This window comes from Uranotaenia lowii, chromosome 3 (assembly GCF_029784155.1).
Source record: "Uranotaenia lowii strain MFRU-FL chromosome 3, ASM2978415v1, whole genome shotgun sequence".
Lineage (NCBI taxonomy): Eukaryota > Metazoa > Arthropoda > Insecta > Diptera > Culicidae > Uranotaenia > Uranotaenia lowii.
The window spans coordinates 293,616,212-293,640,539 of record NC_073693.1 but is presented as its reverse complement, the minus strand read 5'-3'; the positions used below and the strand labels follow the sequence as shown (position 1 = coordinate 293,640,539).

Below are 24,328 nucleotides of genomic sequence, written 5' to 3'. Positions count from 1 at the left end.
GCGCCACCAATCGGCCCCAGGCGTAGGGCGGCCGACCAGCAGCAACAGCGCCACCAATCGGCCCCAGGCGTAGGGCGGCCGACCAGCAGCGACAGCGCCACCAATCGGCCCCAGGCGTAGGGCGGCCGAATAGCGGAAAAGGCACGAGGTGCCATCCGATCGGCGCTCGGTCGAAAGGCGGCGGACGCATGCAGGGCAGGCGAGGTGCCGTACAGTGGGATCCATTCGGCGAAAATGCGGTGAGTACACGCTGGTTTGGGGAAGTGTGGGTGTGTCTTGCCATAATCCTTTATAGCCATCATTTTTATTCATGTGGCATCGCCCACGAAAATCCTCTTCAATAAATGGCGCCCAACAAAAACGAACCGCTTAAGTTTTGTTCGGGAAAAATAAAATATCATTTGTATTTGTGATGATATTAGTATGTTTTTGATTGTAACAGTAATTTAGTTAAACCTACTGTTATGTTATTATTATTATCGCTCAATTTTTGTATCGTATCGTAATTTTGTAATCTGTAAGTCCACATTTGTCTGGTTTTTTGATCCGAATAAACCTAATAAAGAATGATGAATAAACAAATTGATTTGTATCATCTTAATGATGAGGAGATGGAATATGAATTGGCCTTGCGCCATGTTTCAAATCTAGCCCCATGCTCTAGAAGAGCTAGGGTTGTCAAGTTAAAAGCTCTTGTCCAAGAGGACACCCTTAGAGACACCATCTATGTTAATTCAGAACACGTAATGTCGCCGGAGTTGAACATCGAGGTCTGCCAGAGGGCAGTGGTAGAATTGAGAAATCATGTTGATTTAGCCACGCAGAATAGAAATGCCGATCAAATGGCTTGCGCGAAATCGAGATTGCTTCATTACCGGCAAAGATTATCACTGATTCCAGTGGTCGCGAATTTAGAGGAAACGCGTAGGGTCGTGTGCGAGCTTGTAGAGACGCTGCTAGCTCAGATAGAGTGCGTGAACAGTGCAGTCAATATGGTGCTAAGTGAAACGGAAAACACTAGCCTTTCAACTAGTGTCCCAACCATCCAGGCAGAGAACAGTAGCAGTAGGGATGCCTGCGATGCGTTGACGATTCCACCGAGGCCACAAGCAGTCGGAAATGATGAAGGAGCACGAGCACGGATGCAAGAAGCGGATGTCGAGCCGTCTTCTCTTCCATTCCAAGAAGGCAGACAAGGACAGAGGGACTTGGAGGAAGTAATCATCCGGAGGTCGGGTAGTTCGGCTGGTCTGGCTGCTGTGAACGTTCTGGACGAACTGCGGTTCGACATTCAACAACGACAAAGGAGGCAGCAGCAGTTGAACGACAGCTTTACAAACCGGAGTGGTAGCAACTACGACAGGCGGATGCAGAAGGCGATTCACAATTGGCCTTTCAAGTTCCGAGGCGAAAAGGACACCACGTCCCTCAACATTTTCTTGGACCGGGTGGAGACGTTTGCCAGATCAGAGGGAAACGACGATCAGACACTTCTGGCTTCTATCAAGCACCTGTTGCTTGAAGACGCCCTCGACTGGTACTCCAGAGCACTTGCCCAACGTCGTCTGTATTCCTGGCAAGCATTCAAGCAAGAAATTCGACGGGAATTCCTGCCTAGCGGGTATGCTCAGATCCTGAGGTTGGAAGCCAGCTTCCGTTTTCAAGGTGCCAACGAAACGTTCGATAAGTTCTTCCGTGACATCTCTACACTATTCCGCTTCATCGATCCACCACTTACGGAAGAGGAGAAGTTGTTCATAGTCAAGAAAAATATGAACATGGACTATGCAACAATAGTAACAGCCGCTCAGCCAAAGACACTGATGGACCTGGTCAACGTCTGCAGCAACTTCGACGAAACAAGGCTATTACTGAACCAGCAGCGCAGGATTCCAATTCCGCACAACAGCTTACTAGAACCGAACTTCGCAACACCAGCAACAACAAGTCGATCTCAGCAACACCAGCAGCAGCGTTTTGGGAGATTGCAAGCAGTGGAGGCGGACGAGCAGTTGTACGGAGCCACATCATACTCAGCACCATCGCATCGGCTACCAATACAACAGCCACGCTTCAACAGAGTACATGCGGTGGAGAACGAGGTCCAACAAGGTGCGGCTTCAACGTCAGCTATCCAAACTGAAGCAGATCTAGTGGATCCAGAAGAAGCAAACGGTTTGCAAGGGGACTTTAACCAGCTGTACGAGCAAGTTTGTGCCATGAAGCTTCAACTGGAGCGCAGATCGAATCGTTTCAATACAGGACTACAACAGCAGCACTCTGTACAACGACCGGAACAGCGTCAACAACCGCCTACAACTTCGGCAGGTCAGAACAATTTGGTGAATCGGCAAGGCAGTCAAGCGGAGAACTATCGAATACAACATCCGTTGCAACAGCAAGCTAAATGGGCGCCGCGACAGCAGCCTCAACAGCAGCAGCTTCAACAACAGCAGCCTCAACGGCAATTCCAACAGCACTATCAACCACAGCTCCAAAACCAGCAGCTTCAGCAAGCAGGCAGCAACATGTACGATCTAGATCCTGTTCAGCATACAGCGTACCGCCCAGCGCTTTGCTGGAACTGCGATGAGGAGGGGCATAGGTTTCCGGATTGCACGAAGGCACAGGCAATTCTCTTTTGCTATAGATGCGGTCGAAAAGGTTACACGTTACGCAGCTGTCTTGTTTGTAACAGCGAAGCGGAAAACGCCGCAGCGAGGAGGTGGTAGATGGAGGGCCAGATTCTTCGCAACACAGCTATCAACCTTCAATACCTCCCGATTTACAAGACATCAACTCTATCATTATCAATCCCGGACATGACAATCGTCCACACGCCGTTTTGGACGTTCTTGGAAAGAAAGTCACAGCTTTGTTGGACAGTGGTGCAAACTGTTCTTTGTTAGGTGGCAGTAAAGCACAGATCGTAGAAGAGCTTGGACTGCGAAAAGAAACACTGAACGGTGGGATCAAGACAGCGGATGGAACGCCACACCAGATCAATCACTTCACACGTCTGCCAATATCGTACAACAATCGAAGCGAAATTTTGCCGGTTCTACTCGTGCCTAGCTTGCCAGATTGCGCTATCATGGGCATGAACTTCTGGCAAACGTTTGGCGTCAAGGCAGTGTGCTTCTCGATAATGAACAATGAAATTGAACAAGATGCAGAACCGCTGAAGGAGCTTTCACCAGAACAGCAAAAGCGACTAGACCAAGTGGTACGCATATTTCCGAAGGCAGAAGATGGTAAGCTTGGCAGGACGCAGATCTACGAACATCAAATCGACGTCGGAAATGCGCCGCCAAGGAAACAACGGTACTACCCAATGTCACAGTACGTCCTAGCGGAAGTCAACAAGGAAGTCGACCGGATGCTATCCCTGGACGTGATCGAAGAAGCAGTGTTCTCACCGTGGAACAATCCACTGGTAGCGGTGAAGAAGAAGGATGGCAGATACCGGGTATGTTTAGACGCAAGACACCTGAACTCAATCATGGTGAACGAAGGTTATCCGATACCGCAGATCTCCGCAATCATCAATAACCTCGGAGGATGCTCGTACATATCTTCAATTGACTTGAAGGATGCCTTCTGGCAAATGCCGCTCCAACAAAAGTCACGACCCTTAACAGCATTCACTGTACCATCCCGTGGTCACTACCAATTTAAGGTTGTTCCTTTTGGTATCTGTACGGCAAGTCAAGGACTCGCAAGACTAATGACACATCTTTTCGCGGACATGGAGCCATTCGTCTTTCATTATTTGGACGACATTATTATCTGCTCTAAAACGTTTGACGAACACGTAGCAGTTCTTCAGGAAGTGGCAACCAGGCTACGTCAGGCGAATCTCACCATTTCTCCGGAAAAATCCAAGTTCTGTCGCCAACGCATAAAATATTTGGGCTACGTTCTCAGTGAAGGAGGATGGAGGGTCGACGAGGAAAAGGTGGAGAGCATCGTCAAATTTCCAGTTCCAAGTACACGAAAGGAAGTTCAAAGATTCCTAGGCTTATGCGGATGGTATCGACGCTTCATTCCAGAGTTCTCACGAATCGCTGCACCAATCACGGAGCTCACGAAAGCCAAGATCAAATTCCGATGGACAACAGCAGCAGAAGAAGCTTTTCTCAAACTCAAGTCAGCTCTAGTCACCGCGCCAGTACTTGCGATGCCGGACTACACAAAACCGTTCTCAATAGCATGCGACGCTAGCGATGTCGCGATTGGTGCTGTATTGACGCAGGACATCGAGGGAGAAGAACACCCGATCAGTTATTTTTCCCAGAAGCTATCTTCGTCGGAGCGAAAATACACAGTCACAGAAAAAGAGTGCTTAGCAGTTATTCGTGCGATAGAAAAGTTCCGTGGGTATGTAGAAGGAGTACGTTTCGTCGTTTACTGTGACCATTCCGCACTCAGCTACCTGAAAACTTTGAAAAACCCCACAGCCTTGATGAGCAGATGGCTCTTGAGACTCAACGCGTTCGACTTCGAAATCAGGTACCGGAAGGGCTGCTGCAACACCGTACCAGATGCGCTATCCAGAGTAGTCTATTCGCTAGTGTTTTCGATTTCCGAGGAGAATGATCCATGGTACAAGAACATCGTCAAGCAGGTGGAACGGAAAGGCGATAAATATCCCGACTTTCGTATCGCAAACAACGAGCTCTACAAAAATTGTCATTGCAAGGACGAGGCTGGTTTAATCACGCATCGATGGAAGAAAGTAGTTCCGGAAAACCACCGAGCAGAACTCATTCGTCGATACCACGACGCACCATCAGCAGCGCATCTAGGCTTCCAGAAGACGTGGCACAAACTACAGCAGCACTATTACTGGCCGAAGATGCAGGACAACGTCGCCCGTTACGTCAAAGCATGCACTACGTGCAAGGCTAGTAAAGCGCCCAATATAAGAATGATGCCGCAGATGGGGAAGCTCAAGCCAGCGAAGGTCCCGTGGGAGCTAATTTCTATCGATTTCGTCGGACCCTTAACCAGATCCAAGAAAGGCAACACTGTGCTGCTAGTAATTGTCGACTGGATCACGAAATACGTCATCGCTCACCCGATGCGAGCCGCTGATTCGAGCAAGATGGTCGAGTTTTTGGAAGAAAAGGTGTTCCTCAAGTTCTCCAGACCAAGGATTATTTTATCAGATAACGGCAAGCAGTTCGAGTCGCAGGTGTTTCGGGCGCTGCTAAGCCGTCACAACATCATCCACATGAAGACCGCTTTCTACGCACCGCAGGTCAACAACGCCGAGCGAGTGAACAGAGTTCTTATCACTTGTGTTCGATCGTTGTTGGAGGAAGATCATCGAGAGTGGGACAAGAACCTGGCCGCCATCACCGCAGCTATCAACAGTGCGAAGCACGAATCAACCGGAGTCAGCCCGCACTTCGCCAACTTCGGCAGGGAACTTCTGTTGCACACGGACCTCTACACTCTGCAGGACTTAAACGTGTCGGACGATCCAAAGGTCGCGCAGGAGATGCGGCTATCCACGATCAACAGGATTCACAAATTCATCCAACAGCGGATCAAGAAGACCCACGAGAAGACAAAGAAGCGCTACGATCTACAAAAGCGGACTGTGTCCTTTCAACCGGGCGAGCTAGTATGGCGCCGCTCGTTTGTTCTTTCTTCGAAGGCGGACCATATCAACAAGAAACTGGACCCCAAATTTATTCCAGCTATCGTTAAAGAAAAGCTGGGAGCCAATCTCTACACTCTGGAGGATGTCGTCACCGGAAAGCGAGGTCGCTACCACGTGAAGGATATCAAACCAGACTAGTATTCAAGCTATGTAAGCAACAACGCTGACCACAAGCTCACTCGGAGCACAAAACACGAAATGGAGAAGGCTGTAGGACCAACAACATCATCTTTGAAACCTCGCCCCCAACAACTCGGAGTAAATTATACAGAACTCTTCCAGTCGAACAACTCAATGAAGCACAGCTGATGCAAATTCGTCGCTAGGACACCGATGAACACAACAAAGTAGGCGTTTATGAAGGAGACAACGGCCTTGCGCGGGACCAGCGTCGGCTGAATGGACTCTGAGAACTCTGCCAGGAAGTTCGTCAGAATTTGGAGAGGGCTGGCAACCTTGCGTGGGATTGCCGCCACTCATTGTCCAGAATGCAATCCTGTCATCTTGAGGCAGCGTAGCAGCGCTGGGGATAGTATCACTGGTGAGCCACCGTAGCCAGGCGCTACACACCATCGCAGAGAACCCATCCAGGTTCGGGATATTGGAATGTTCGGAAAGTCAAGTACAGCAGCTCCAAACACCACGTCGCTGCAATTGAAAGGATTATATATAATTCTTTATTTGAAACGGCTCATACGTTTAAGTTTTAAGGAGCCACACTCGTTTTTTGTTTTTTACAATCATTTTCTTAGTCTAGCACTTTTGTTAAAAGAAAAAAGAAGACAGATAGGGAAATATGAAAATAAAATAGGGTTATAGACGGAGATCGATAGCTTTTAGAAAGATGTAGATTTCGATCATGTAGTCCAAATCTAGCACAGCTAGCACGTCTCTCACTGGAACATAGGGTGGTTTTCCTCGGGCAATTGAAAGGATTGTCAGGACATCAAGAAGAGGATTCAGCACCAGAGAACACAGTTATGCGAAGAAGTTGTGAGGAGTAGACATCATGACGGCCGCTACTACCATATCGACTTTCTCTCGCTAACTATCGAAAGCCACACGCAAATAATCCAGCTATGACCACTACCCAAGGTAGTCAACAAGAGCCTAACGAGGTCAAAACACGCCAGTCGTTACTACCACAAACAGGAGATCATCCACCAACCTCAAAAATCTCCGAATCAATCCAAAAGCCATCAGCTATGACCACAGCCAAAGCCTGTCAACCAAGCGCAACAGCGCAGGAAATACCGTTAGGCCGATCGGGAAAAATCGTGCATCTGGAAAACGCAGTGAGCAATATCTCTTATCTACCTCCTCGTGAGTACAGTAACAAGTTTAGCTATGTCCGCTACCCAAGGTTGCCAACAAAAGCATCGCCGATGCAAAAAACACGTTCATCGTCAGCACCACAACCATCTGCTTTGCGCGACGACTCCGGAAGAAGGGCCCGTCTGAGGGAGCTCATTCGCAGCAGCAGCAACATCCGATTTTGTCCCGCAAGCACGAACTCCGCTTATTCAGCACAGCATCAACAAGACGAATCAGGACAACGCCCACGGTAGCTTGAAAGAGGTTGCAAGATTCCTGCTGACTTTCTCCTAGTCCGGAGGACCATAGCTGACCAGGCTTCCCAGAAATAAGAAAACCGAACAAGTACATCCACAATAAACTCCCGATTAAGTCCTCCCGGTTAAGACCACCCGATCAAGACTTCCCGATTAAGACTACCCGATCAAGACCAGCTTCAATCAACCATGTTAACTCCCGATTAAGACTACCCGATCAAGACCAGCTTCAATCAACCACGACAACTCCTGATTAAGACTTCCCGATCAAGACTATCTTCAACCAACCATTTCAACTTCCGATTAAGACTTCCCGATCAAGACTATCTTCAACCAACTATGTCAAATTCCGATTACGACTTCCCGATCAAAACGAATTTCTCAAAAGCTATCTACCAACTTTGTCAAAACCACAAGCTATGAGATCACCATCTACCACGGTCCACACCCCAAAATACGCGCAGCGGAACCAAAAATTACCCTCGCCTGAAATGGTGTCGACAGTTCAACTGTCCGATTCAGACTTGACCACAAATCACCAACCTCACAAAATGATACATAATGGATCATGCACAGTTGTCAAGGGGGTTGCCAAGGAAATATCAAAAGGAACGCGATCTGGAGGCGCGGTATAACCTCTATTCCGGGCCCTTGGTAATTAAGAGGATTAAATCCCTCTTTTCCTTAGACTTCTGTTGCTTTTAGTATAAACCAGTTAAGTTCCCACCTAAATTTCGTTTGTTAAGTTCTATTTGTAAGATCTAGGTTATTATCTCTATCAATAACCATTTGATTTTGGATTTTCGTATGCTGCTGAGGTGGATGTTATTAAGTAGATTGTTTTAAGGATTCGAAGGAGTTTCTTTCTGCCAGATATACTGGTAATGATCGACACATTTGCCATAACTTGTTGGCTTAAATTTTGTTGGATTCTGCCAAGATTCGTTGGCGTAGAGATATAGTTTATTGTCTTTAGTTTTGAAGAAACTCACCACTGCAGGGTGACATCAGTACGAGGTTTTCTCGACACAGCCGTCGATTTTCATATCTCCTTCGAACTCCTAGTGGCGTGATTATGAATTTTTCATGGATCCTTGTCATGATCCATGAAAAATTCTACCAAAGCAGCAATGTTGTGTTGCATTTAAGCTTATAGCTAAGTTATTAGTCCTAAAAATATTTCACGATACGAGCGATTGGCAAACTAACACATAAAAACCCATCCCCATATAGAGAAAAATCAGCGTGTTGTTATTATTAAACCAAAATTGGTTAAAATACGACAAGCGTGAAATTTTATGTCAAGAGCACCCAAAAATGAGGAAGGAAACGCGGCGTGCAACAAAGGTTGTCAAAAAATTGCCACGCGGAAAAAGGGGGGTTCATCGGAAGAAAGCGTGCGGTTCGGTTGTCTCGTGGCTTGGAAAATTCGGAAATCGCGTTTCGTGTTCCCCGGAGGTGCACCCAATTTGCTTTTTCCTGAGCCTAGTGAATCCTAGTGGAAATTTGTGTCTGCCTTCCTAGAGTGCGATTCAATAAGTTACCGGAGAAGCGAGGTTTCCAGTGCTACTCGCCTCATTTTGGAGTGCTGTACCATGCGCTAGGAAATGCTAAAATGACACTCGTTTAAATGTGCGAATCATAGGCCGATATTGTGAAATTTGACAACTACAGCAGTCCGCCATCAAAGACACGCACCACCAGCGCGTCATCCGAGACGGAACCGGCACCCTGGGTGCAGGTGCAGGAAAACCACCAGCAACAGAAGAGTGAGACACCGCCGAGCGTGAAAGCCTCTCGCCAACAACAACAACATCAGCAGCCCCCTGGTAGACCCCAGGAGGCACCACAGAAGTAGGGCGGAGGCGCAAACAACAGCAGCAGCCCCCTGGTAGATCCCAGGAGGCGCCACAAGTGTAGGACGGAGGCACGAATCAACCAAGACCAGCAGCCCCCTGGTAGACCCCAGGAGGCGCCACAGGCGTAGGGCCACAGTTCCCGCAGTGCTGCCAATCGGCACTCCGAATCGCCGAGCAGCACAACAAAACTCGGAGGCCCCGGGACTCTGTCGTGAAGAAAAGTGGAGGTCTTCCGGCAGAGAGGGTCCACAAGGGAAAGCAGCAGTAACAGCGCCACCAATCGGCCCCAGGCGTAGGGCGGCCGACCAGCAGCAACAGCGCCACCAATCGGCCCCAGGCGTAGGGCGGCCGACCAGCAGCAACAGCGCCACCAATCGGCCCCAGGCGTAGGGCGGCCGACCAGCAGCGACAGCGCCACCAATCGGCCCCAGGCGTAGGGCGGCCGAATAGCGGAAAAGGCACGAGGTGCCATCCGATCGGCGCTCGGTCGAAAGGCGGCGGACGCATGCAGGGCAGGCGAGGTGCCGTACAGTGGGATCCATTCGGCGAAAATGCGGTGAGTACACGCTGGTTTGGGGAAGTGTGGGTGTGTCTTGCCATAATCCTTTATAGCCATCATTTTTATTCATGTGGCATCGCCCACGAAAAGCCTCTTCAATATATTTTTGAATCATGTTTTGACAAAAAATATTCTAAGAATTAAAAGGAACTTACTTATGACATTTTCGTTACTATTTGTTCCGCAAAGTGTGAGAAACTGGTGAGGATATTGAAAAAATTGCTTAATTAGTTATCATTATTTCTAAGAAAAAAAGTAATTTTCCATCGAAAGGTTTGAGGATTCAAACAACTTTTAAATCTTAATCGATCACAAACATTATCCTACACTTAATGAACATTTTATATTAATTTTTATTGGTTTCGTTATTCACAATTTATTCTCAGTTTGATGCATTGTTGATAATGGTAAGTTATCTGAGAAGGAGTTTATTTGAGTTGCGGGCTTGCGAGGAACTCGAAGCTTTCTTCAGTATTTTTTTTCAGTTTTTCAGAGTGACATTCAAACATTTTCAATACTTTTGATAAAGTGTACAAAAAATACTGCAGACCCCGTTCGATTTTGGCAACATTCGATTTTGGCACATAAGCCAAAATTGAACGGTTTTTAGAAGCGACATTACCATTTAGTTTCCTCTATAACAGAACCAATATAATTTAGACAAACACCAAAAATACGTTTTAACGTTCAGAAATGGTGACATAATACAATAACAAAATCAAAAAAAAATTAAGTACTCAAACATTACGAAAAGATGAAAAATTAAAAAAATAAATACAAACAATTGACTAAAAATGACAAAATCTACTTAAAAATGATGAAAAATGACAAAAACAGTAAAAATGACAAAAAAACAATGATTATAAACAAAACAAATAGTGCAAAATGTATCGAAAACATAAGAAAAAAAATATAAAAATTCTTAAAATGGTCGGAAATTGACTTAAAATAACGTGATTGATAATAAAAATCATAAATTTGTAAAAATAAAAGAAAAAACCTCAGAAAAAAACCGTTCAATTTTGGCAACACAAAATGTTTGTGCATGTTGCCAAAAACGAACGGGATCTGCACTTCCAAATTTAGATTCCTGATCAGATTTCCAATACCAGCACAGATTTTTTTTGCTGCGATTATAGTCGTTTTACCATCTTTATGGCATTCGCGACTTTACTGCACAGAATTGAAATTTCTTTCAGAGCCCTCAATCGTTAATTTAATAGTATTTTAATTTAAAGGTTTTTTTTTATTCAATCTGAATTATTTATTTTTTTTTATTTTCAATACAACTTGCAAATCTGAATTAAAATATGAAGTCCAAATGATGAACATAATCATATAATAATTATCAACCTTTCCCTGAAGTTTCAACTCATATGCATAAAATATGAGTTGAAGAAAAAATTTATGGAAATTTTTTTGAATGAAATACAAAACCAAATTTGGATAACGATTTCGAAACACCATTTAATTTCTATTTTCTATTGACGATGTGAATAGAATACCAAGAATACTAAACTAGATACGGAATTTGAAATATGAAAACAGAAATACAATTTCCATTTTGATAATAGGGATCCTCTGAAATGAGTTTAATCTGATTTCAAATTCAATATTCAGATATGAATTTCTATCATTTTTAAAATTTGTAGCAGGATTCGGAAGCTTACCCCCATTCTGAGGATTCGGATTAGATTTAGGGGTTTTTTTTCATCAGCTTTGACTCAGGATTGTCACTCTTGTATAACCTCATTCAATTATCAAAATTCAATAAATAATAATTAAACTTGTTTTGTTTAGAGTAAAGTATCCGCTCACTTTTCCTAGACCCTCATGGGAGAGGGGGGGGGGGGTAAAGCCAACCCCCCCTTCCTCCCATTCCACGGCAATGCCCAAAATGACAAATTCCCAAAATCAAACCCCAGAATTAACTATTCATCAGAACATTTTTTCCAGAAGGCATCATTTATCATTTTATTTAAAAAAATACATTGCATAACCAAATATCTGAGGTGAGTTTTAATTTTCAAATTTAACATCAAAGCAAAATTTATTTCTATTCAACCATGAAAAGTGCAGAAAAGTAGTTATTTGGATGGGAAATGTATATTTTTCAGTCAAATAAATTCGACTGGAACGATACCACCAGGAGCAAGCTAATGTTTTCCATTAAGTAAAAACAAGTAATTCAAAAATTATGTAGGTGGATATTAAAAATTCCAGAACAATTTCGAATTCCAAATAAGTCAAAATACGTGTAGGCATACGATTTGTATACGCCGATTCTCCTGTTAGGAAAAATGCTCCATCCTTCTGCTGAACGCTACAACCAAACCAGCTCGGAAACAAACGAAGGATAATACATCGCTCAGAGTTGTCTCTTGAGTCGCTCTACACAGATAGCATTCAGAGGTGATAAGCGACAACTTGTATTTTCAATGTCGCTTATCATCGTTGAGTTGATTCATTATAGATAGGTGATCTGTTGCATTCGTCTGCCCGTAGGATACAATGAAACAAGATTCTTTGCAGGAACTCTCTCTAGGCTGATAAAATGGGATTGTAGCAGAGAGAAAATACACCATGTTTGTTTCGGCGGAGAATTCTCTCGCTTGACGATAAGGAGAAATGATCCAATTTCGGATCCTTGGGTGTACGCGTTGCAGAGATTTGTCGAACTTAATAATCTAAAGAATGCACGTGAACACATACTTTGGCAGAAACTGCAGTGAATCCGTGCACCCATGGTGGATAACCAACATACATACATACATACAACATGATAATAAGAATTGGGAGTATGGTGGGTTGTTGCCTGAAATGGGTCATCTTGAGATTCTTTCGATTATATCGTGTAGCGTGGAATGTTGCTCATGAGACTCATATGCGAATATTTTCAGCATGAGACACACCAGGGCTCACTTTTTTCAAAATTTTGGGAACCCAAAGGAAGCGTTTTCTATCGAGAACTCAAAAACGATTTAAATTTTAAATACAAATGAGACTCATTTGCGAATAGGGGCCGAATAGTGCTTTTTTATAGGGAATAGATCAGTGATGCCAGATAAATGTTTGACGTTTCGAAGTTAGAAAAAATGTTTGACCGTTCCCACGAGCTTTCTTACTAATCTAAACTCTTCTATGGAAGACATGGTGTCGCTAGTGATTGCTTAATAACTCCCATAGTTTCGGATGATTGAATTCAAACAAATTTATGCGTTAGAATTGATTTATTCGTTTTTGGATTTCCTCTTAATGCCAAAAAAGGATAGAAGTAGTTTTTGTTTCGCTCACGAACACATTTTAAGATGAACCCTACTTCGTTCACAGGGGAGGAGTTTCGCACCTAGCTTCTCCTCGGTTCTGGTTTCTAAATGATTCGCTCTTATTTCGGGTTAAACAAATAACTGCTGGCGTCGTCTTTTCGTTAATTAAAATAATCTGTTTTTTTTTATTACCTTTTATAATCTTATATTCCTACAGAACGCGTTGGTTTATTTATGAAGTGTTGGGTTCATTTCGCTTCCACTGCCGTACGGTTGTTATTCTATGCTCGCTTTCGCTTTTGTATTCTCACTCTGCCAATATTTTATTTTGCGCGCCTATTTTTATCGTGTATTTGTTTCCTCTATCAGATAAAGTTTATGTGTTGTGTATATCTAATGTTTGAATTTCATAATTCCATTTATTACTTTCATTCTTCCGTGTATAAAAATAATAACTCATATTATGTCTTTTAGTGACTTTTTCTTTATTCAACTTCCTGCAAGTTGATTAGACCGCGGACTTAGCGCTACAAATCATGGGGATTCGCCAAAAAAAACTGCTCGATAGAAATCTCTCAGAATCAATCCGATTAGTAGACACTTTCCTTCGAAATTGTTTATTGTTGAATTATAGAGACTTTAAACCTTCGAACTTATTTCGGTGTTGTTTTGTGAGGAAGAATCCACAATTTAGAATGCTTTTGCTTTTCGATTCAATTCAATACACCATACTCTAAACATATTCAGAACGATACACAACTTAATGAATGAAACTGATTAACAGCGTATTAGATAACATAGAATTTATTTGAGTAGTACTTAGAATGATTGTTGATTCAGTATATAACAAGAATTCTGATGATTCGATTCTATTTATTCAGAGTAGATAGGGAGTTTGTTTTACAACTTATTCTCATAAAACAGTACACAGCAACAGATACCTTACAGGTATCGGTAGAAGTGCCATTTTTTTTTTCAAAAAAAGTAGTGACTAATTGAACAACTGAACATCATGAGGATACAGGGTTTTAATACGGTAGAAAGTTGGGATAACAAATCATAAAGTGAAAAATTTAAACAATCAAATTTAGATGGTACCACTTTCATGTTTTTGTTGATAAATTTGACGCAAGCAATGAAGTGGTCTACCCTGACGTAAAATATATGGTAATATTTGAATGCATAGTATAAAATTCTACACGACTCTAGTTTGATAAACTGTATTGACAAATTCATGTTAAACGGTTCATTCTGCGAAAAAGAATTATAAATGTCCTTATTCGTCTTAGAACTAACAGTTTTGCACATTGTGTGGATACTAATGATGTGATATAGTAAAGTATAATTTAATTTAAAAAAAAAACTATTTTTCGATCTCAATGGAATTTAAACAATAATTAACGCTAATAGACAAACAAAAATTTGACCAAAAAGCTAAGCAAAATGCATTCATTCCATAAAGGGGTGTGCTTAGGTGACTATACTGTTCGATAATGTTTTGTTCGATTTAAATTTATATCTGGACAAATGAAAACAGTATTAATAAAGGTTTCAAATGTAGATTTATCTTAATGAATCTTTGTTGCACGATAAATATGAACACCTTAAGACCGGCTTACAGTGTTGTTATTTTTTCGTTAAATGTTCGTTGGATTTATATAAACTTAAGAGCATATGGCTTTTCAGAATTGATGTGAACGAAACTTTGAAAAACGGTTTAAAATAAGGAATACGAAAATAAGAACGATCGTGTTTTAAGAATTTCTACATTAACAAAATATAGTACAGTAATCGAGAAACACTGTCGAATCACAAAATCCAACCACTACATGCTCAATCTGTACAATCTTTTCCTCGGCTTACTGTTGGATAGGACTGTTACATGTGCATAGGAATTTCGATTCGGTTCTGTTGATCCACCTGCCTGCAAAGTTGAAAATAGGTTTATCATCGTTCAATGTTGTGCGTAATTCATTTCAAAGAACCAACGACTTAGAATAACATACCTCCAATTCGAAATGCATGCTCACTCTATTTCAAAGATTCAACATTTCCACACGTACCCGTCCCTGCTGCTCACGGTTGGCTCCCGCTCTGATTTTGCTGCTTTTTTGCTCACTTCGTTCTTTGTTCTACTAGTTTTGTAGTTATTGTTTTATACGAACATATTACACAACTGCTACTATAGGGTGAGGTTCCTATTGCTACTACTGCATCGCACCGGCTGATTTGATCAGAGTCAGTTCCTTTTCCTTGGCTTGCACTACCGAGCGCCAGTGAATGTCCTGCTCAATGACTTTCGTTTCCAAATTCTTCAACATAATCTCCTATGATAGAAATGAGAAAAAATATAGACTTATTGAAGATTTTTGAACAAATCTTTTCAGCTTACCGTGTCAGCAATGATGCACTTGTATTGATCTACAGTTTTCTGCAGCTGTTCATTTTTTAGCACCAATGATTGAGGATCCTCGTCGGAGTCTGACTCCGGTGCGCCATTTTTACTTCGACTTTCATTACCCTCAACATCGTGCCCATCATGGGCATCATTGTTATCATGTAAGCTATTATTGTTGTTACTATTACTACTCCTACTAGTGTTATTATTGCAGTTATTATTACTGGTGTGCACCTCACTAACAGGGGCTGTGTTTGTGCTGGTACTACTGCTGGTGCTGACCACCTTCCGACTGCTCTCCAGTTGTTCCCGGATGCATGTGGCAGTCGTTTCGAGCCAGCTCTGGAAGTTTGTTGCGTCCAGTGGCAGCGCCGAAACAATATCTGATGGAAGCAACTTGAATAGCAAATCCTTGGTGCGTGTTTGCTCCTCTAAAATCACCTTTTCGACGTTGACTGAGGGTTCCGAGGCTAGCATCGGAGTGTGATTGTTGGTTGCGTTTTTGCTCAACTCCTAGTGGAAAAAAAAAATTTAAAAAAAAATCTATTCGTGGCCTCAAATTTGGACATTTTTTAATCGCCTGAAACTTACAACTTTACTATTCTCATTTTTGTTAGTGCCGGTCTGTTTTACCGAGATGTTATTTTGAGCAAGTTGCAATGCTTCAACCAGCTTCCAGTTCTTCATTCGTAAATCCTATGCGATGGTGACCGTACAAAAGTGAGTTGAAGGATGTGCACAGGATGTGGTTAAGGATACGAAAGGATCAGGAGACAGGAACGATAACCAGCCAAATTGCATTTAAAGTCATGGATAAAGATATGATGTTTGTGTGAAAAGGAATCGAAAATAAAAAATAAACGAAAGCATTATGCATTGAAACATTTATATTAACAGATAAAACGGAAATTTGTACATTATTTCGATTGATTTCAAACGTCATGTATGAAGTTTATCAAAATGTATGTTATTAAATTTTGCTTTGTTCTCAATCAGAAAATCATATTAACAGTTCAAAAAGCTGTGAAATGTATTTGAATGCAAACAAATAGTTTGGTTTTTCAAATATATAACACAATTCCCGAAGTTGTAAGTAACAATGCATCAAACAAAGAAATAATACTACTCACATTATTTTTGGCCTTCTGTTCCTCGATCTGCTTCAGCAGTTCGTCTTTGTGGGCTCTCATTTCCTTGACCAGTTGCTCCTGGTCGGCCAGTTTAGTTTGGCATTCGGCTACGGCCGTTCGGTACAAACCCAACTCTGTTTTGCTGGAATCCAATGCATTCTGGAGATTGCGAATTTCGACCTTGCTAGTTTCTTCCACCTGATTGTTGGCAGCTACTGCGGCAACGGCTGCGGCTGCTGCTTCCTTCTGTTTAGCCTGCAGTTCGCTAAATTGTGCTTTAATTTGTTCTAGCTCATAGCCTTGCTGTTGGCAAGTTTTTGCGAGCTCATCCTTCTGATTGGCAATGACACGTAGTTGCTGAAGCTCATTCTGATAGGCAGCTAGCTCTAATGATTAGTAAAACAATGCATTTAGTAAAACGCTTCAAAATAGAAATCCAAAGTGAATAGTAACTTACCTTGACCTCGCTGTTGTATCAGTTCGTCTTTAGTGTGAAGCAAAATCTCATAATCAGTCTTCTTCTTTAATAACTCCTAAAATAGATTTTACAGAACATCTCATATTGAGGCTTATCTTATCTCAAACTGGAAAACGTTTATTATACAACAACGTTACAAAAAAATACTTACCTCTTCAATTTGCAGTTTTTCATTCAACAGCTGACCCTTGGCCATCAATTCATGCTGAAGCAACTGCAAATTGTCGTTCAGTTGAGCAATCGTGGCTGCACTTTCCTGATTGGCGGCATGCTTCTCATTCAGCTGCACGTATTTGGTTTGCAATTGTTGGAATTGCTGAGAAATGTTTTGCTTCTCAGCGGTGAATTTCTCCGAAACCAACTGCAGTTGCTGATTGAGATTCTGTACTTCAAGCCGCTTGGCATTCAACTCTTCGTTGTAGCTTTTGAGAGTAGCGCCGCCTTGAACCTTTTCATTATTCAGTTCTTGACGAAGTTCTTTCAATTTGGCCTGCAAACTGGCAGCTGCCTGCTGTTCCTCCAGCAATTGGGTTTCCTTATCTTGCAATTGTTTCTTTAACTTCTGTAAAGGGTCTGATGGATCATTCCATTCAGAAGGATCCTTAGCCAAAGTGTCCTGTTGCTTGTTGAGTAGGAAATCGATCAAAATTTGAATGTCATTTCGCGGCATATCAGCCTTGGCCAAAATGCGCACCAACGATTGTACGTTAGCAACATCTTGTACTTCAGCCAATTGTTGGGTAATCAGTTCATTTTTCTTCTTTTTGTTCGATTTTTCCTTGTTAGCAACGGTTTTAGCTTCGGCTACAGGAGGAATATTTGCAGTCACAGGAGCAACAACTTGAGCCGCAGCAATTTCTTCAACGCCACTAGTTTTTGGGGACGGTTTAGGATGATCTTTCTGCTTATTCTTGCGCTGCTCTTTTGGTTGAAATTTAGTTTTCGCTTCTTCTTCCTTCTGTAAGTAAAGATCTATATTAATATATTTATGCTTTATAACAAAATATTTTACGCACATGTTGACGGGCAATCTCTAAAGCATCTTTGGGATGGCTTTCTTCGAAATGGTTGATCTCCGGAGCCGATTCCTGTTTCACCAACACGGGTTCCGATTTGTTGAGCAGTATTCCCCCCTTTTGTTTATTCTTCTTTCCTTGACCCTGTTGCTTGTCTTTTTTCTAAAGAAACGGGAGGGGGGCGACTTATTTATTGATGCTAACAAAAATTATTTCAATTACCTTTCCATGGGATTCACTCAATGCAAACGGTTCGGTTTCAGCATATTCCACACTAGTGTTGATGGTTTTCCTGGCATAGGTCAATGGATTGATTTCCTCTTCCAAGGGACTATCGGAGGCGTTTGAATCGCTTTCCACCTCAGCCGAGTCCAAATCAGAGTCCTTCACCGCTTTCTGTTTGGGAGGCTGTGATTTCTTATTGCCTCCCTTTTTAGCCTTCTTGTTAGCGTTATCCTTGGAAGTTTTCAACTTCTCGCTGGCACTTGCACCCGTGCCCAAAATCTTTTCGCGCATCTCGCGTTTTTCCTTTTGAATTTCTTCAAACGACTTTCCAGCCAATGGTTTCATCAGAAAAAAGTACAACCCGAGCATCGAGGCCAAGGTCCCGGCAATGATTACAACGAGAATCGTAAGATCCATATTTGCATGGCTTGGTCACCAACTATTGTGTGGAAGTTTTGGGGGGAGATTCCCGTTTCGAAGTGGTGTTTCGAATTTGGACGATAATAAACAGTCAACTCACAAAAAATGAACAGACTTGCAAACAAGTACTGTTAATGTTCTTGCGCTGTAAATAGATCAAACCAAAAAATGCTTTTAAAGTAAGTCCTACTAATAGTGTGACATTTGAACAGTAAAACTTAAGTTTTGTGAAGAATATATGTCGTGCAGTCGCGTCAGCAGTGTCTGGTTCTTCAAGAACATCGAATAATAATGTGATAACAAAATTAAGTTTAGTCAGCTTAGTCTAGACAAGGAAACTTGAGCTGTGATTTTGGTTGCAAGACAAGTTTGATGTCTGTTGTTTTGGGATTAAGCTAGTGGAGAAAAAAAAGCGAATACTTAATTTGAAAGACAAACAACGAAACGGATAAATTCTAGATATGCCTGAACAAGAACGCTTGAACACCCTTCGGCCACAACAGCTCCGATTAGCGAGCGAGTACCGTTTCTATGCAATTGAAGTCTTAAGATAACAGCAACTACTGTTTTGCTGCTAGAACATCTTCTATCAAGAAGAGGCAGCTTCGAGCCGAATCAACTTTAAACAAGCGTGCATTTTATCGCAAACTAGATATTTGTTTTACAACAGATTATCAACTTAGTAATTATATGACAGGGGCGTGGATAACGTTGATTGGACAGCTGAGAGAAAGTGGTTCTTTATTTGCCAATTTGTATGATCGTTCCAAGAAGCATCAAAAAAGTTTCAATCTTAGAACTCGCATGAATTCGATTGTTTAATTCTAGTTTCAGGGGAGAGGATAGCCATCATATGCTTTGTGCTGTCACGTATTGATTAAGGTTTTTACCCTCTTTCTGAAAAATGCTTTTTTTTTAATCAATGAACTTAATTTGGTGGTTCTCGTCAAAGGCCTGCATCAACACCCTTTGAACCATTTATCTAAACTCAAACCAATGTCCTTTAAGCTTCCTAACGCTTCATGTAATGCATGTACATATGTAGCGAAGAACAATCGGTTTGTGAAGCGGAAAGATCGACGATGAATGAAATTCTTGTTGCTATTTTCAAAGCTTGATAAGTAAAACGGATATTGCTTGCCAGTTTAGGTGTCTATAGCCGTATCGTAAAAATCTGTTTGACAACGTTATGATAGTGTTGATAGTAGGAGAGGCACCAAACAGTTGAAACGTATTTGGTGATTGAACCAAAAATGTTGCGATACGAGCTTTTCAGACAACACACGTTTTTAAACACTTGATCAATGATGACTCGAATTAGACTTTAGAAGGCTTTATCGACAACCTAATTAAAATGGACAATTGTTAAGTAACTGCAGAGCATCAGTTTGGGACAAAATAAGTATATGGGTATATAACTCTGATTGTTGCAAAAATTATAGTTTTTTTTGTTTTGTTTCGATTATAGTATTTTTACCATTGGCATTCGTAATTTTATATCAACGTTGCAGTTGGCAGACAGTTATTGAAAAACTTATCCGATATAGCTATGTTCGATGTTTACTCTTAGGCTCGAATTGGCGAACATTGGCTCAAGAGGCAGCTGACTTGTGATTCAGGAGGCAATTGAGCTATATCACAAGCCCAATTGCCAAATTTATGATCACAGGATAATGTATTGGGATCACCCTTTTTCCCTTTTTACATGTAAGCTTAGCAGCTGCGTTTGTGACGACATCCTCTATCTAAACGTTTTGGGGTTATTGAGAATTTAGTAAAGATGCTGTAGAATTATTTGACAAAGAGATAACAGATTCCGGGATAAGGGTTAGCCGTGCTGATAGCTACAAATATTTAAGGCAGTGATCCGTTCAAAATTTGTTGATTCCTGACAAGCTTCCAAAACTATTTTGGATTGATTAGCAACTTAGAACCGCTTATGATCTTACTATTTATAAACGATCTAGGAACATTTGCCTCCCGAAACTGGTACTGTTTGCTAAAGACTTTAAAATTTATCGAATCAAAATTTCGATAGTGTTAAGTTAATGTCGAAAAGTTGTGTACCTTTAAATATAAGCTTCTTCAGAACTAGAGTGGGCTTGTGATATAGCTTAGTTGGCAGAACACTAGACTTCTAAGCCGATCGCAAGAGTATAATCGTACACAATTGTACCGGATAAGCTTTCCAATGAATGTCTGCCAACTGCATCGTTGAATGACCAAAAGATGGTTAAACAATAATTATAATCGAAACAAAAAAGAATAAGGGTCTCAGTTCACTTTGACAAGGTTTTTTAAGGTTTAGGTCACTTATATAAAAGGTCTTGGAGTTTTTTTCGCATCCAAAGCTCTTTTGTTCGCTTTGTTGTTTCCTGGGATAAAGATGCCAAGTTGGCAAGTCAGTTGCTTTCTGAGCCGATGTCCGTGAGTTCGAGCCCAAGTGTAAACATCTATCACAGTTGTACCGGATAAGTTTTTCAATGACTTGTCCGCCAACTTCATCGTTGATATGAGTCGCGAATGACATAAAGATGTTAAAACGACTATAATCGAAACAAAACAAAAAAAAAAAAGATGCCCAAGACCTCCAAAACGTATACTGTAACTCGTCAACTGCGTAATCGATATTTTTTTTTTTTTTTGGTTGCCAAGATACAGAACGATTTTCGGACAAAATACATATTCAAATGTCATTCCAGTCATGAAGCATGGACGTTGATTAACTAGTGCTGTGACTGGTAGAGTGATCAGATCTCAGAACTTCTTGACAAAAGTTTGTAAGATTGAGTGTGGTGGGTGACATGCTGACATGTAGCGACAACAAAGCAACAAAACGTGGCTGGCTGCAGTGGGCGAACATGTGGCCAGAGTTCATAACGCAATAGAGATACGAAAAATGAAGTCATGCGATCAGCTGCCCAAGATCATAGACTAAACAATTTTATTTCTTAAAGCTTAAAAACTGTCGTTTCCGTTAAAGTAAGTAGTAAATTACGCCTTATAGTTCTTCAAACTTTTAACAGGCTTTAATAAATTTAACAGCAAAAAATCTTTAGATAAAACCTTTTTTACATGAAAGTTTTTAAATACAAATTTTATAATAATTTTTTAATTTTACAAACTTCCTACTTTGAATTCTCAACGTGAATACGTTGACAAATAATTATCTTACATATTCATATTTAAATACATACTAAAGTTTAAACGATTATTCAAAACTAATTAGGAAGTATCAAGAATTCACGGGATTTCAGTCGGTATAATTGATGAAAATCGAGAAAAAGGTTCTCTTATGATCACATATGACCTTTCGAACATTTGGTTCAGAAGTCATTGACTCATCATGAATGACGATCACAGCAGTGCTTGCTGGCTGGTTTGCCGAATCTATCTATGAGCCAGTGGCTGTGGAAGCGGCGCGCCGTATGCTGCAATTGGGTGGAGCGAAAGAAGGGTGGAACGAAAAAATAAATCCACGACTGCATCATCAACATGTTGGTTGGATTTCCTAATCCAAAATTGTTCGACAACATGCTAGCTAGCTAGCTAGCAGCAGGCCGTGCTCTGTACTAAGCGGGTCAGTATCAGCGGCCCGAGCCTTCTTCTTCTTTTCCCATGAAATGCTTCCCGAAACTATTACGGGCCTTTACGGGCTAGTAGCGTAACGACCATCACAGGCCAAAAGCGATTATTTTTTCCGTTTTTTTATGTGTGATGACACGGACGAACGGGGGGAGAGAAAGGCGAATAATTTCATACACGGGGCATACGATGGCCGCCATCATGGTTTTACCATCTCACTCTGTTCCTCCGGGATTTATCATCAAAAAGGCGAAAGAACTTTTCCAACTCTATCTCGCAATTATTTCGTCGTCGTCATCAAATAAAAAAGGGGAACTTTCGGTTCTTAATGCCGATAAACTTCTAGGCCACCGGAAGGACCCGGTATCAGAACGGCTTGCTCTTCGCATATATTGATTGACGAAGCATGAAAAAATACTCACAATTTAAGATCCCGAAGATTTATTTAAAATTGAAAATTCATATAACCAAGCCAATTGGGTACTTACGATTTGAAGAATCTCCGGAATCCACTCGCCTCTTCGATTCTTTTCGTTGCTGCTTCCTCTATCCAAGAGGATGACGAAGACGTTGCAGGAAGAAAAGTTGATCAGCAAATTTCTAGAAGGCCGTAAAAAGTACACGGACACTAATTTTCCTAAAGGCTATGACACCTTCCAGATTCACGACACTTGGAACGACGACGGATTTCCGGTTAATCACTCCTATCCGTAATCCACAAAGAACGGGGAAAATCAGCTACTGGATAATTTTTAATCGTTGGCTGCAAGTATGGTAACGAAAATTGACGAACGCTCCCTAACCGCACCGCACAATCTTCACCGCTAACTCGCGTAGACGATTCTGCTGGCTGGCTGCTGCTTCTGGCTGGTGGTAATTTTGACCACGTAGGAGAGTATCGAAGCAGCAAACGAACACAACCAAAGTCCCGTTAGGTTGGCTTGGTGGCAGAAGCGAGACGGAAGTCTAGTATCTTTTGCACGGAACATTTCACACACACCATCATAGCATTTATGCTCGAAAAATATGTCACGAATAATCCCTGTGCGCTGAATTTGCCGGATATCAGGCGATTTTAAGAAGAGTTTGGTTAAGAAAACTGGTAAATTTGTCTTGACTTCTATCTGTCATTGCGCAATTATCTGGAGCGGGTTTTCGCCTGACGTTTGAAAAACGTTTGTCAAACCAAGGCAGGGGTGTCAGGTGTCCAGATTTTTCAGGATTTGTCCTGATTTTTGAGAGGCCGTCCTGATTTTTCAAAAACGCTTGAATTGTCATGATTTTTGAAAAATGACCTTAAAAATGTCCTGATTTGTCCTGATTTTTGAAAAGTATCAAAACTTTAACTAAATTTAACAATAAATGGTGAGAAAATCAAACAAATCTTCTATAAAATAGTTTAACCGATGATAATCTTTGGCAAATATAATGATATTTAAATAGTGTTTTTCGATGTTAACTTCAGGCCATCCAGGTTCTTCTCGTTGTAGTTGCATAACTTTAGGCGTCTTCAATACCTGTATTCCGCCTTTAGTTATGCTATTTAAGGAATCATTCAAATATTACGTAACGATTTTACGAGGGGGGAGGGAGTAAAGCAGTTTGTTACGCTTTGTGAATTTTGCTTAGAAATTTAGAGACGTATGTGTTACGTAAGGGGGATTGGGGGTTGAAATTGCTCCAAAATTGCGTTACGTAATATTTGAACGGCCCCTAAGCAGAGCTGCAGGAGCTGCATGTTATTTTCTTCATTGTATCAGATCAAGGAGATTTCAGTGGGAAAGCAAATAGAACAATGGAATGAATATAATTTATCGGTAGACAAGGTTGTAAGTACTTTTTGTGGAATAGCCCGTGCCAGGTGGAGAAAACGAAAACACTATAATTTTTTTATCTTTTTAAGATTTTATTTTTGACACTTCACCAGCATTATGGCATTCGTGTCTAGCTTATTATCTTTTTTCAATGTTTCATAGATTTTAAATTTCCAAGAGTGACTGCAAGCCTTCATTTTTTTTGATTTCATAAACTATAAAGTTATTTTAATCATCAGTTTTGGCATCTTTTGAAATTGGTTAGGAGAGGAGCAGGGCGAGTATTGTGAATTTCAATAAAAAAATTTTTAGAACCGTCGCTATTATAATGCGAGT

The 24,328-nt window shown here is 41.4% G+C and overlaps 1 protein-coding gene across 2 annotated transcripts; it reads right to left on the bottom strand.

The window, feature by feature from the left end:
- Positions 1 to 12,871: 12,871 nt before the first annotated feature.
- Positions 12,872 to 23,052, bottom strand: LOC129754774 (ribosome-binding protein 1). 2 transcript variants are annotated; one of them, XM_055751008.1, is made up of 10 exons: positions 22,667 to 23,052; positions 18,171 to 18,738; positions 17,949 to 18,110; positions 17,084 to 17,890; positions 16,912 to 16,987; positions 16,455 to 16,840; positions 15,916 to 16,020; positions 15,319 to 15,837; positions 14,933 to 15,253; positions 12,872 to 14,850 (listed from the first exon to the last, which is right to left on the bottom strand). In XM_055751008.1, the coding sequence occupies exons 2-9, from the start codon at positions 18,588 to 18,590 to the stop codon at positions 15,134 to 15,136; spliced, it is 2,595 nt and encodes an 864-aa protein (XP_055606983.1). In that variant the 5' UTR covers positions 18,591 to 18,738; positions 22,667 to 23,052; the 3' UTR covers positions 12,872 to 14,850; positions 14,933 to 15,133. The 2 variants fall into 2 exon arrangements, with proteins under 2 accessions (XP_055606983.1, XP_055606984.1); XM_055751009.1 differs by lacking the exon at positions 15,916 to 16,020 and having other exon boundaries at positions 22,667 to 23,050.
- Between the last annotated feature and the right edge of the window lie 1,276 nt (positions 23,053 to 24,328).

Bases quoted from the DNA above. Each gene is read 5' to 3' on its own strand.
- LOC129754774 (XM_055751008.1), bottom strand. From the start codon at position 18,590: ATGGATCTTACGATTCTCGTTGTAATCATTGCCGGGACCTTGGCCTCG. The intron at 16,988-17,083 runs GTAAGTATTTTT...AATCTATTTTAG, and splicing joins AAAAACTGCAAATTGAAGAG to GAGTTATTAAAGAAGAAGAC. The intron at 16,021-16,454 runs GTGAGTAGTATT...ACCATCGCATAG, and splicing joins AACAGAAGGCCAAAAATAAT to GATTTACGAATGAAGAACTG.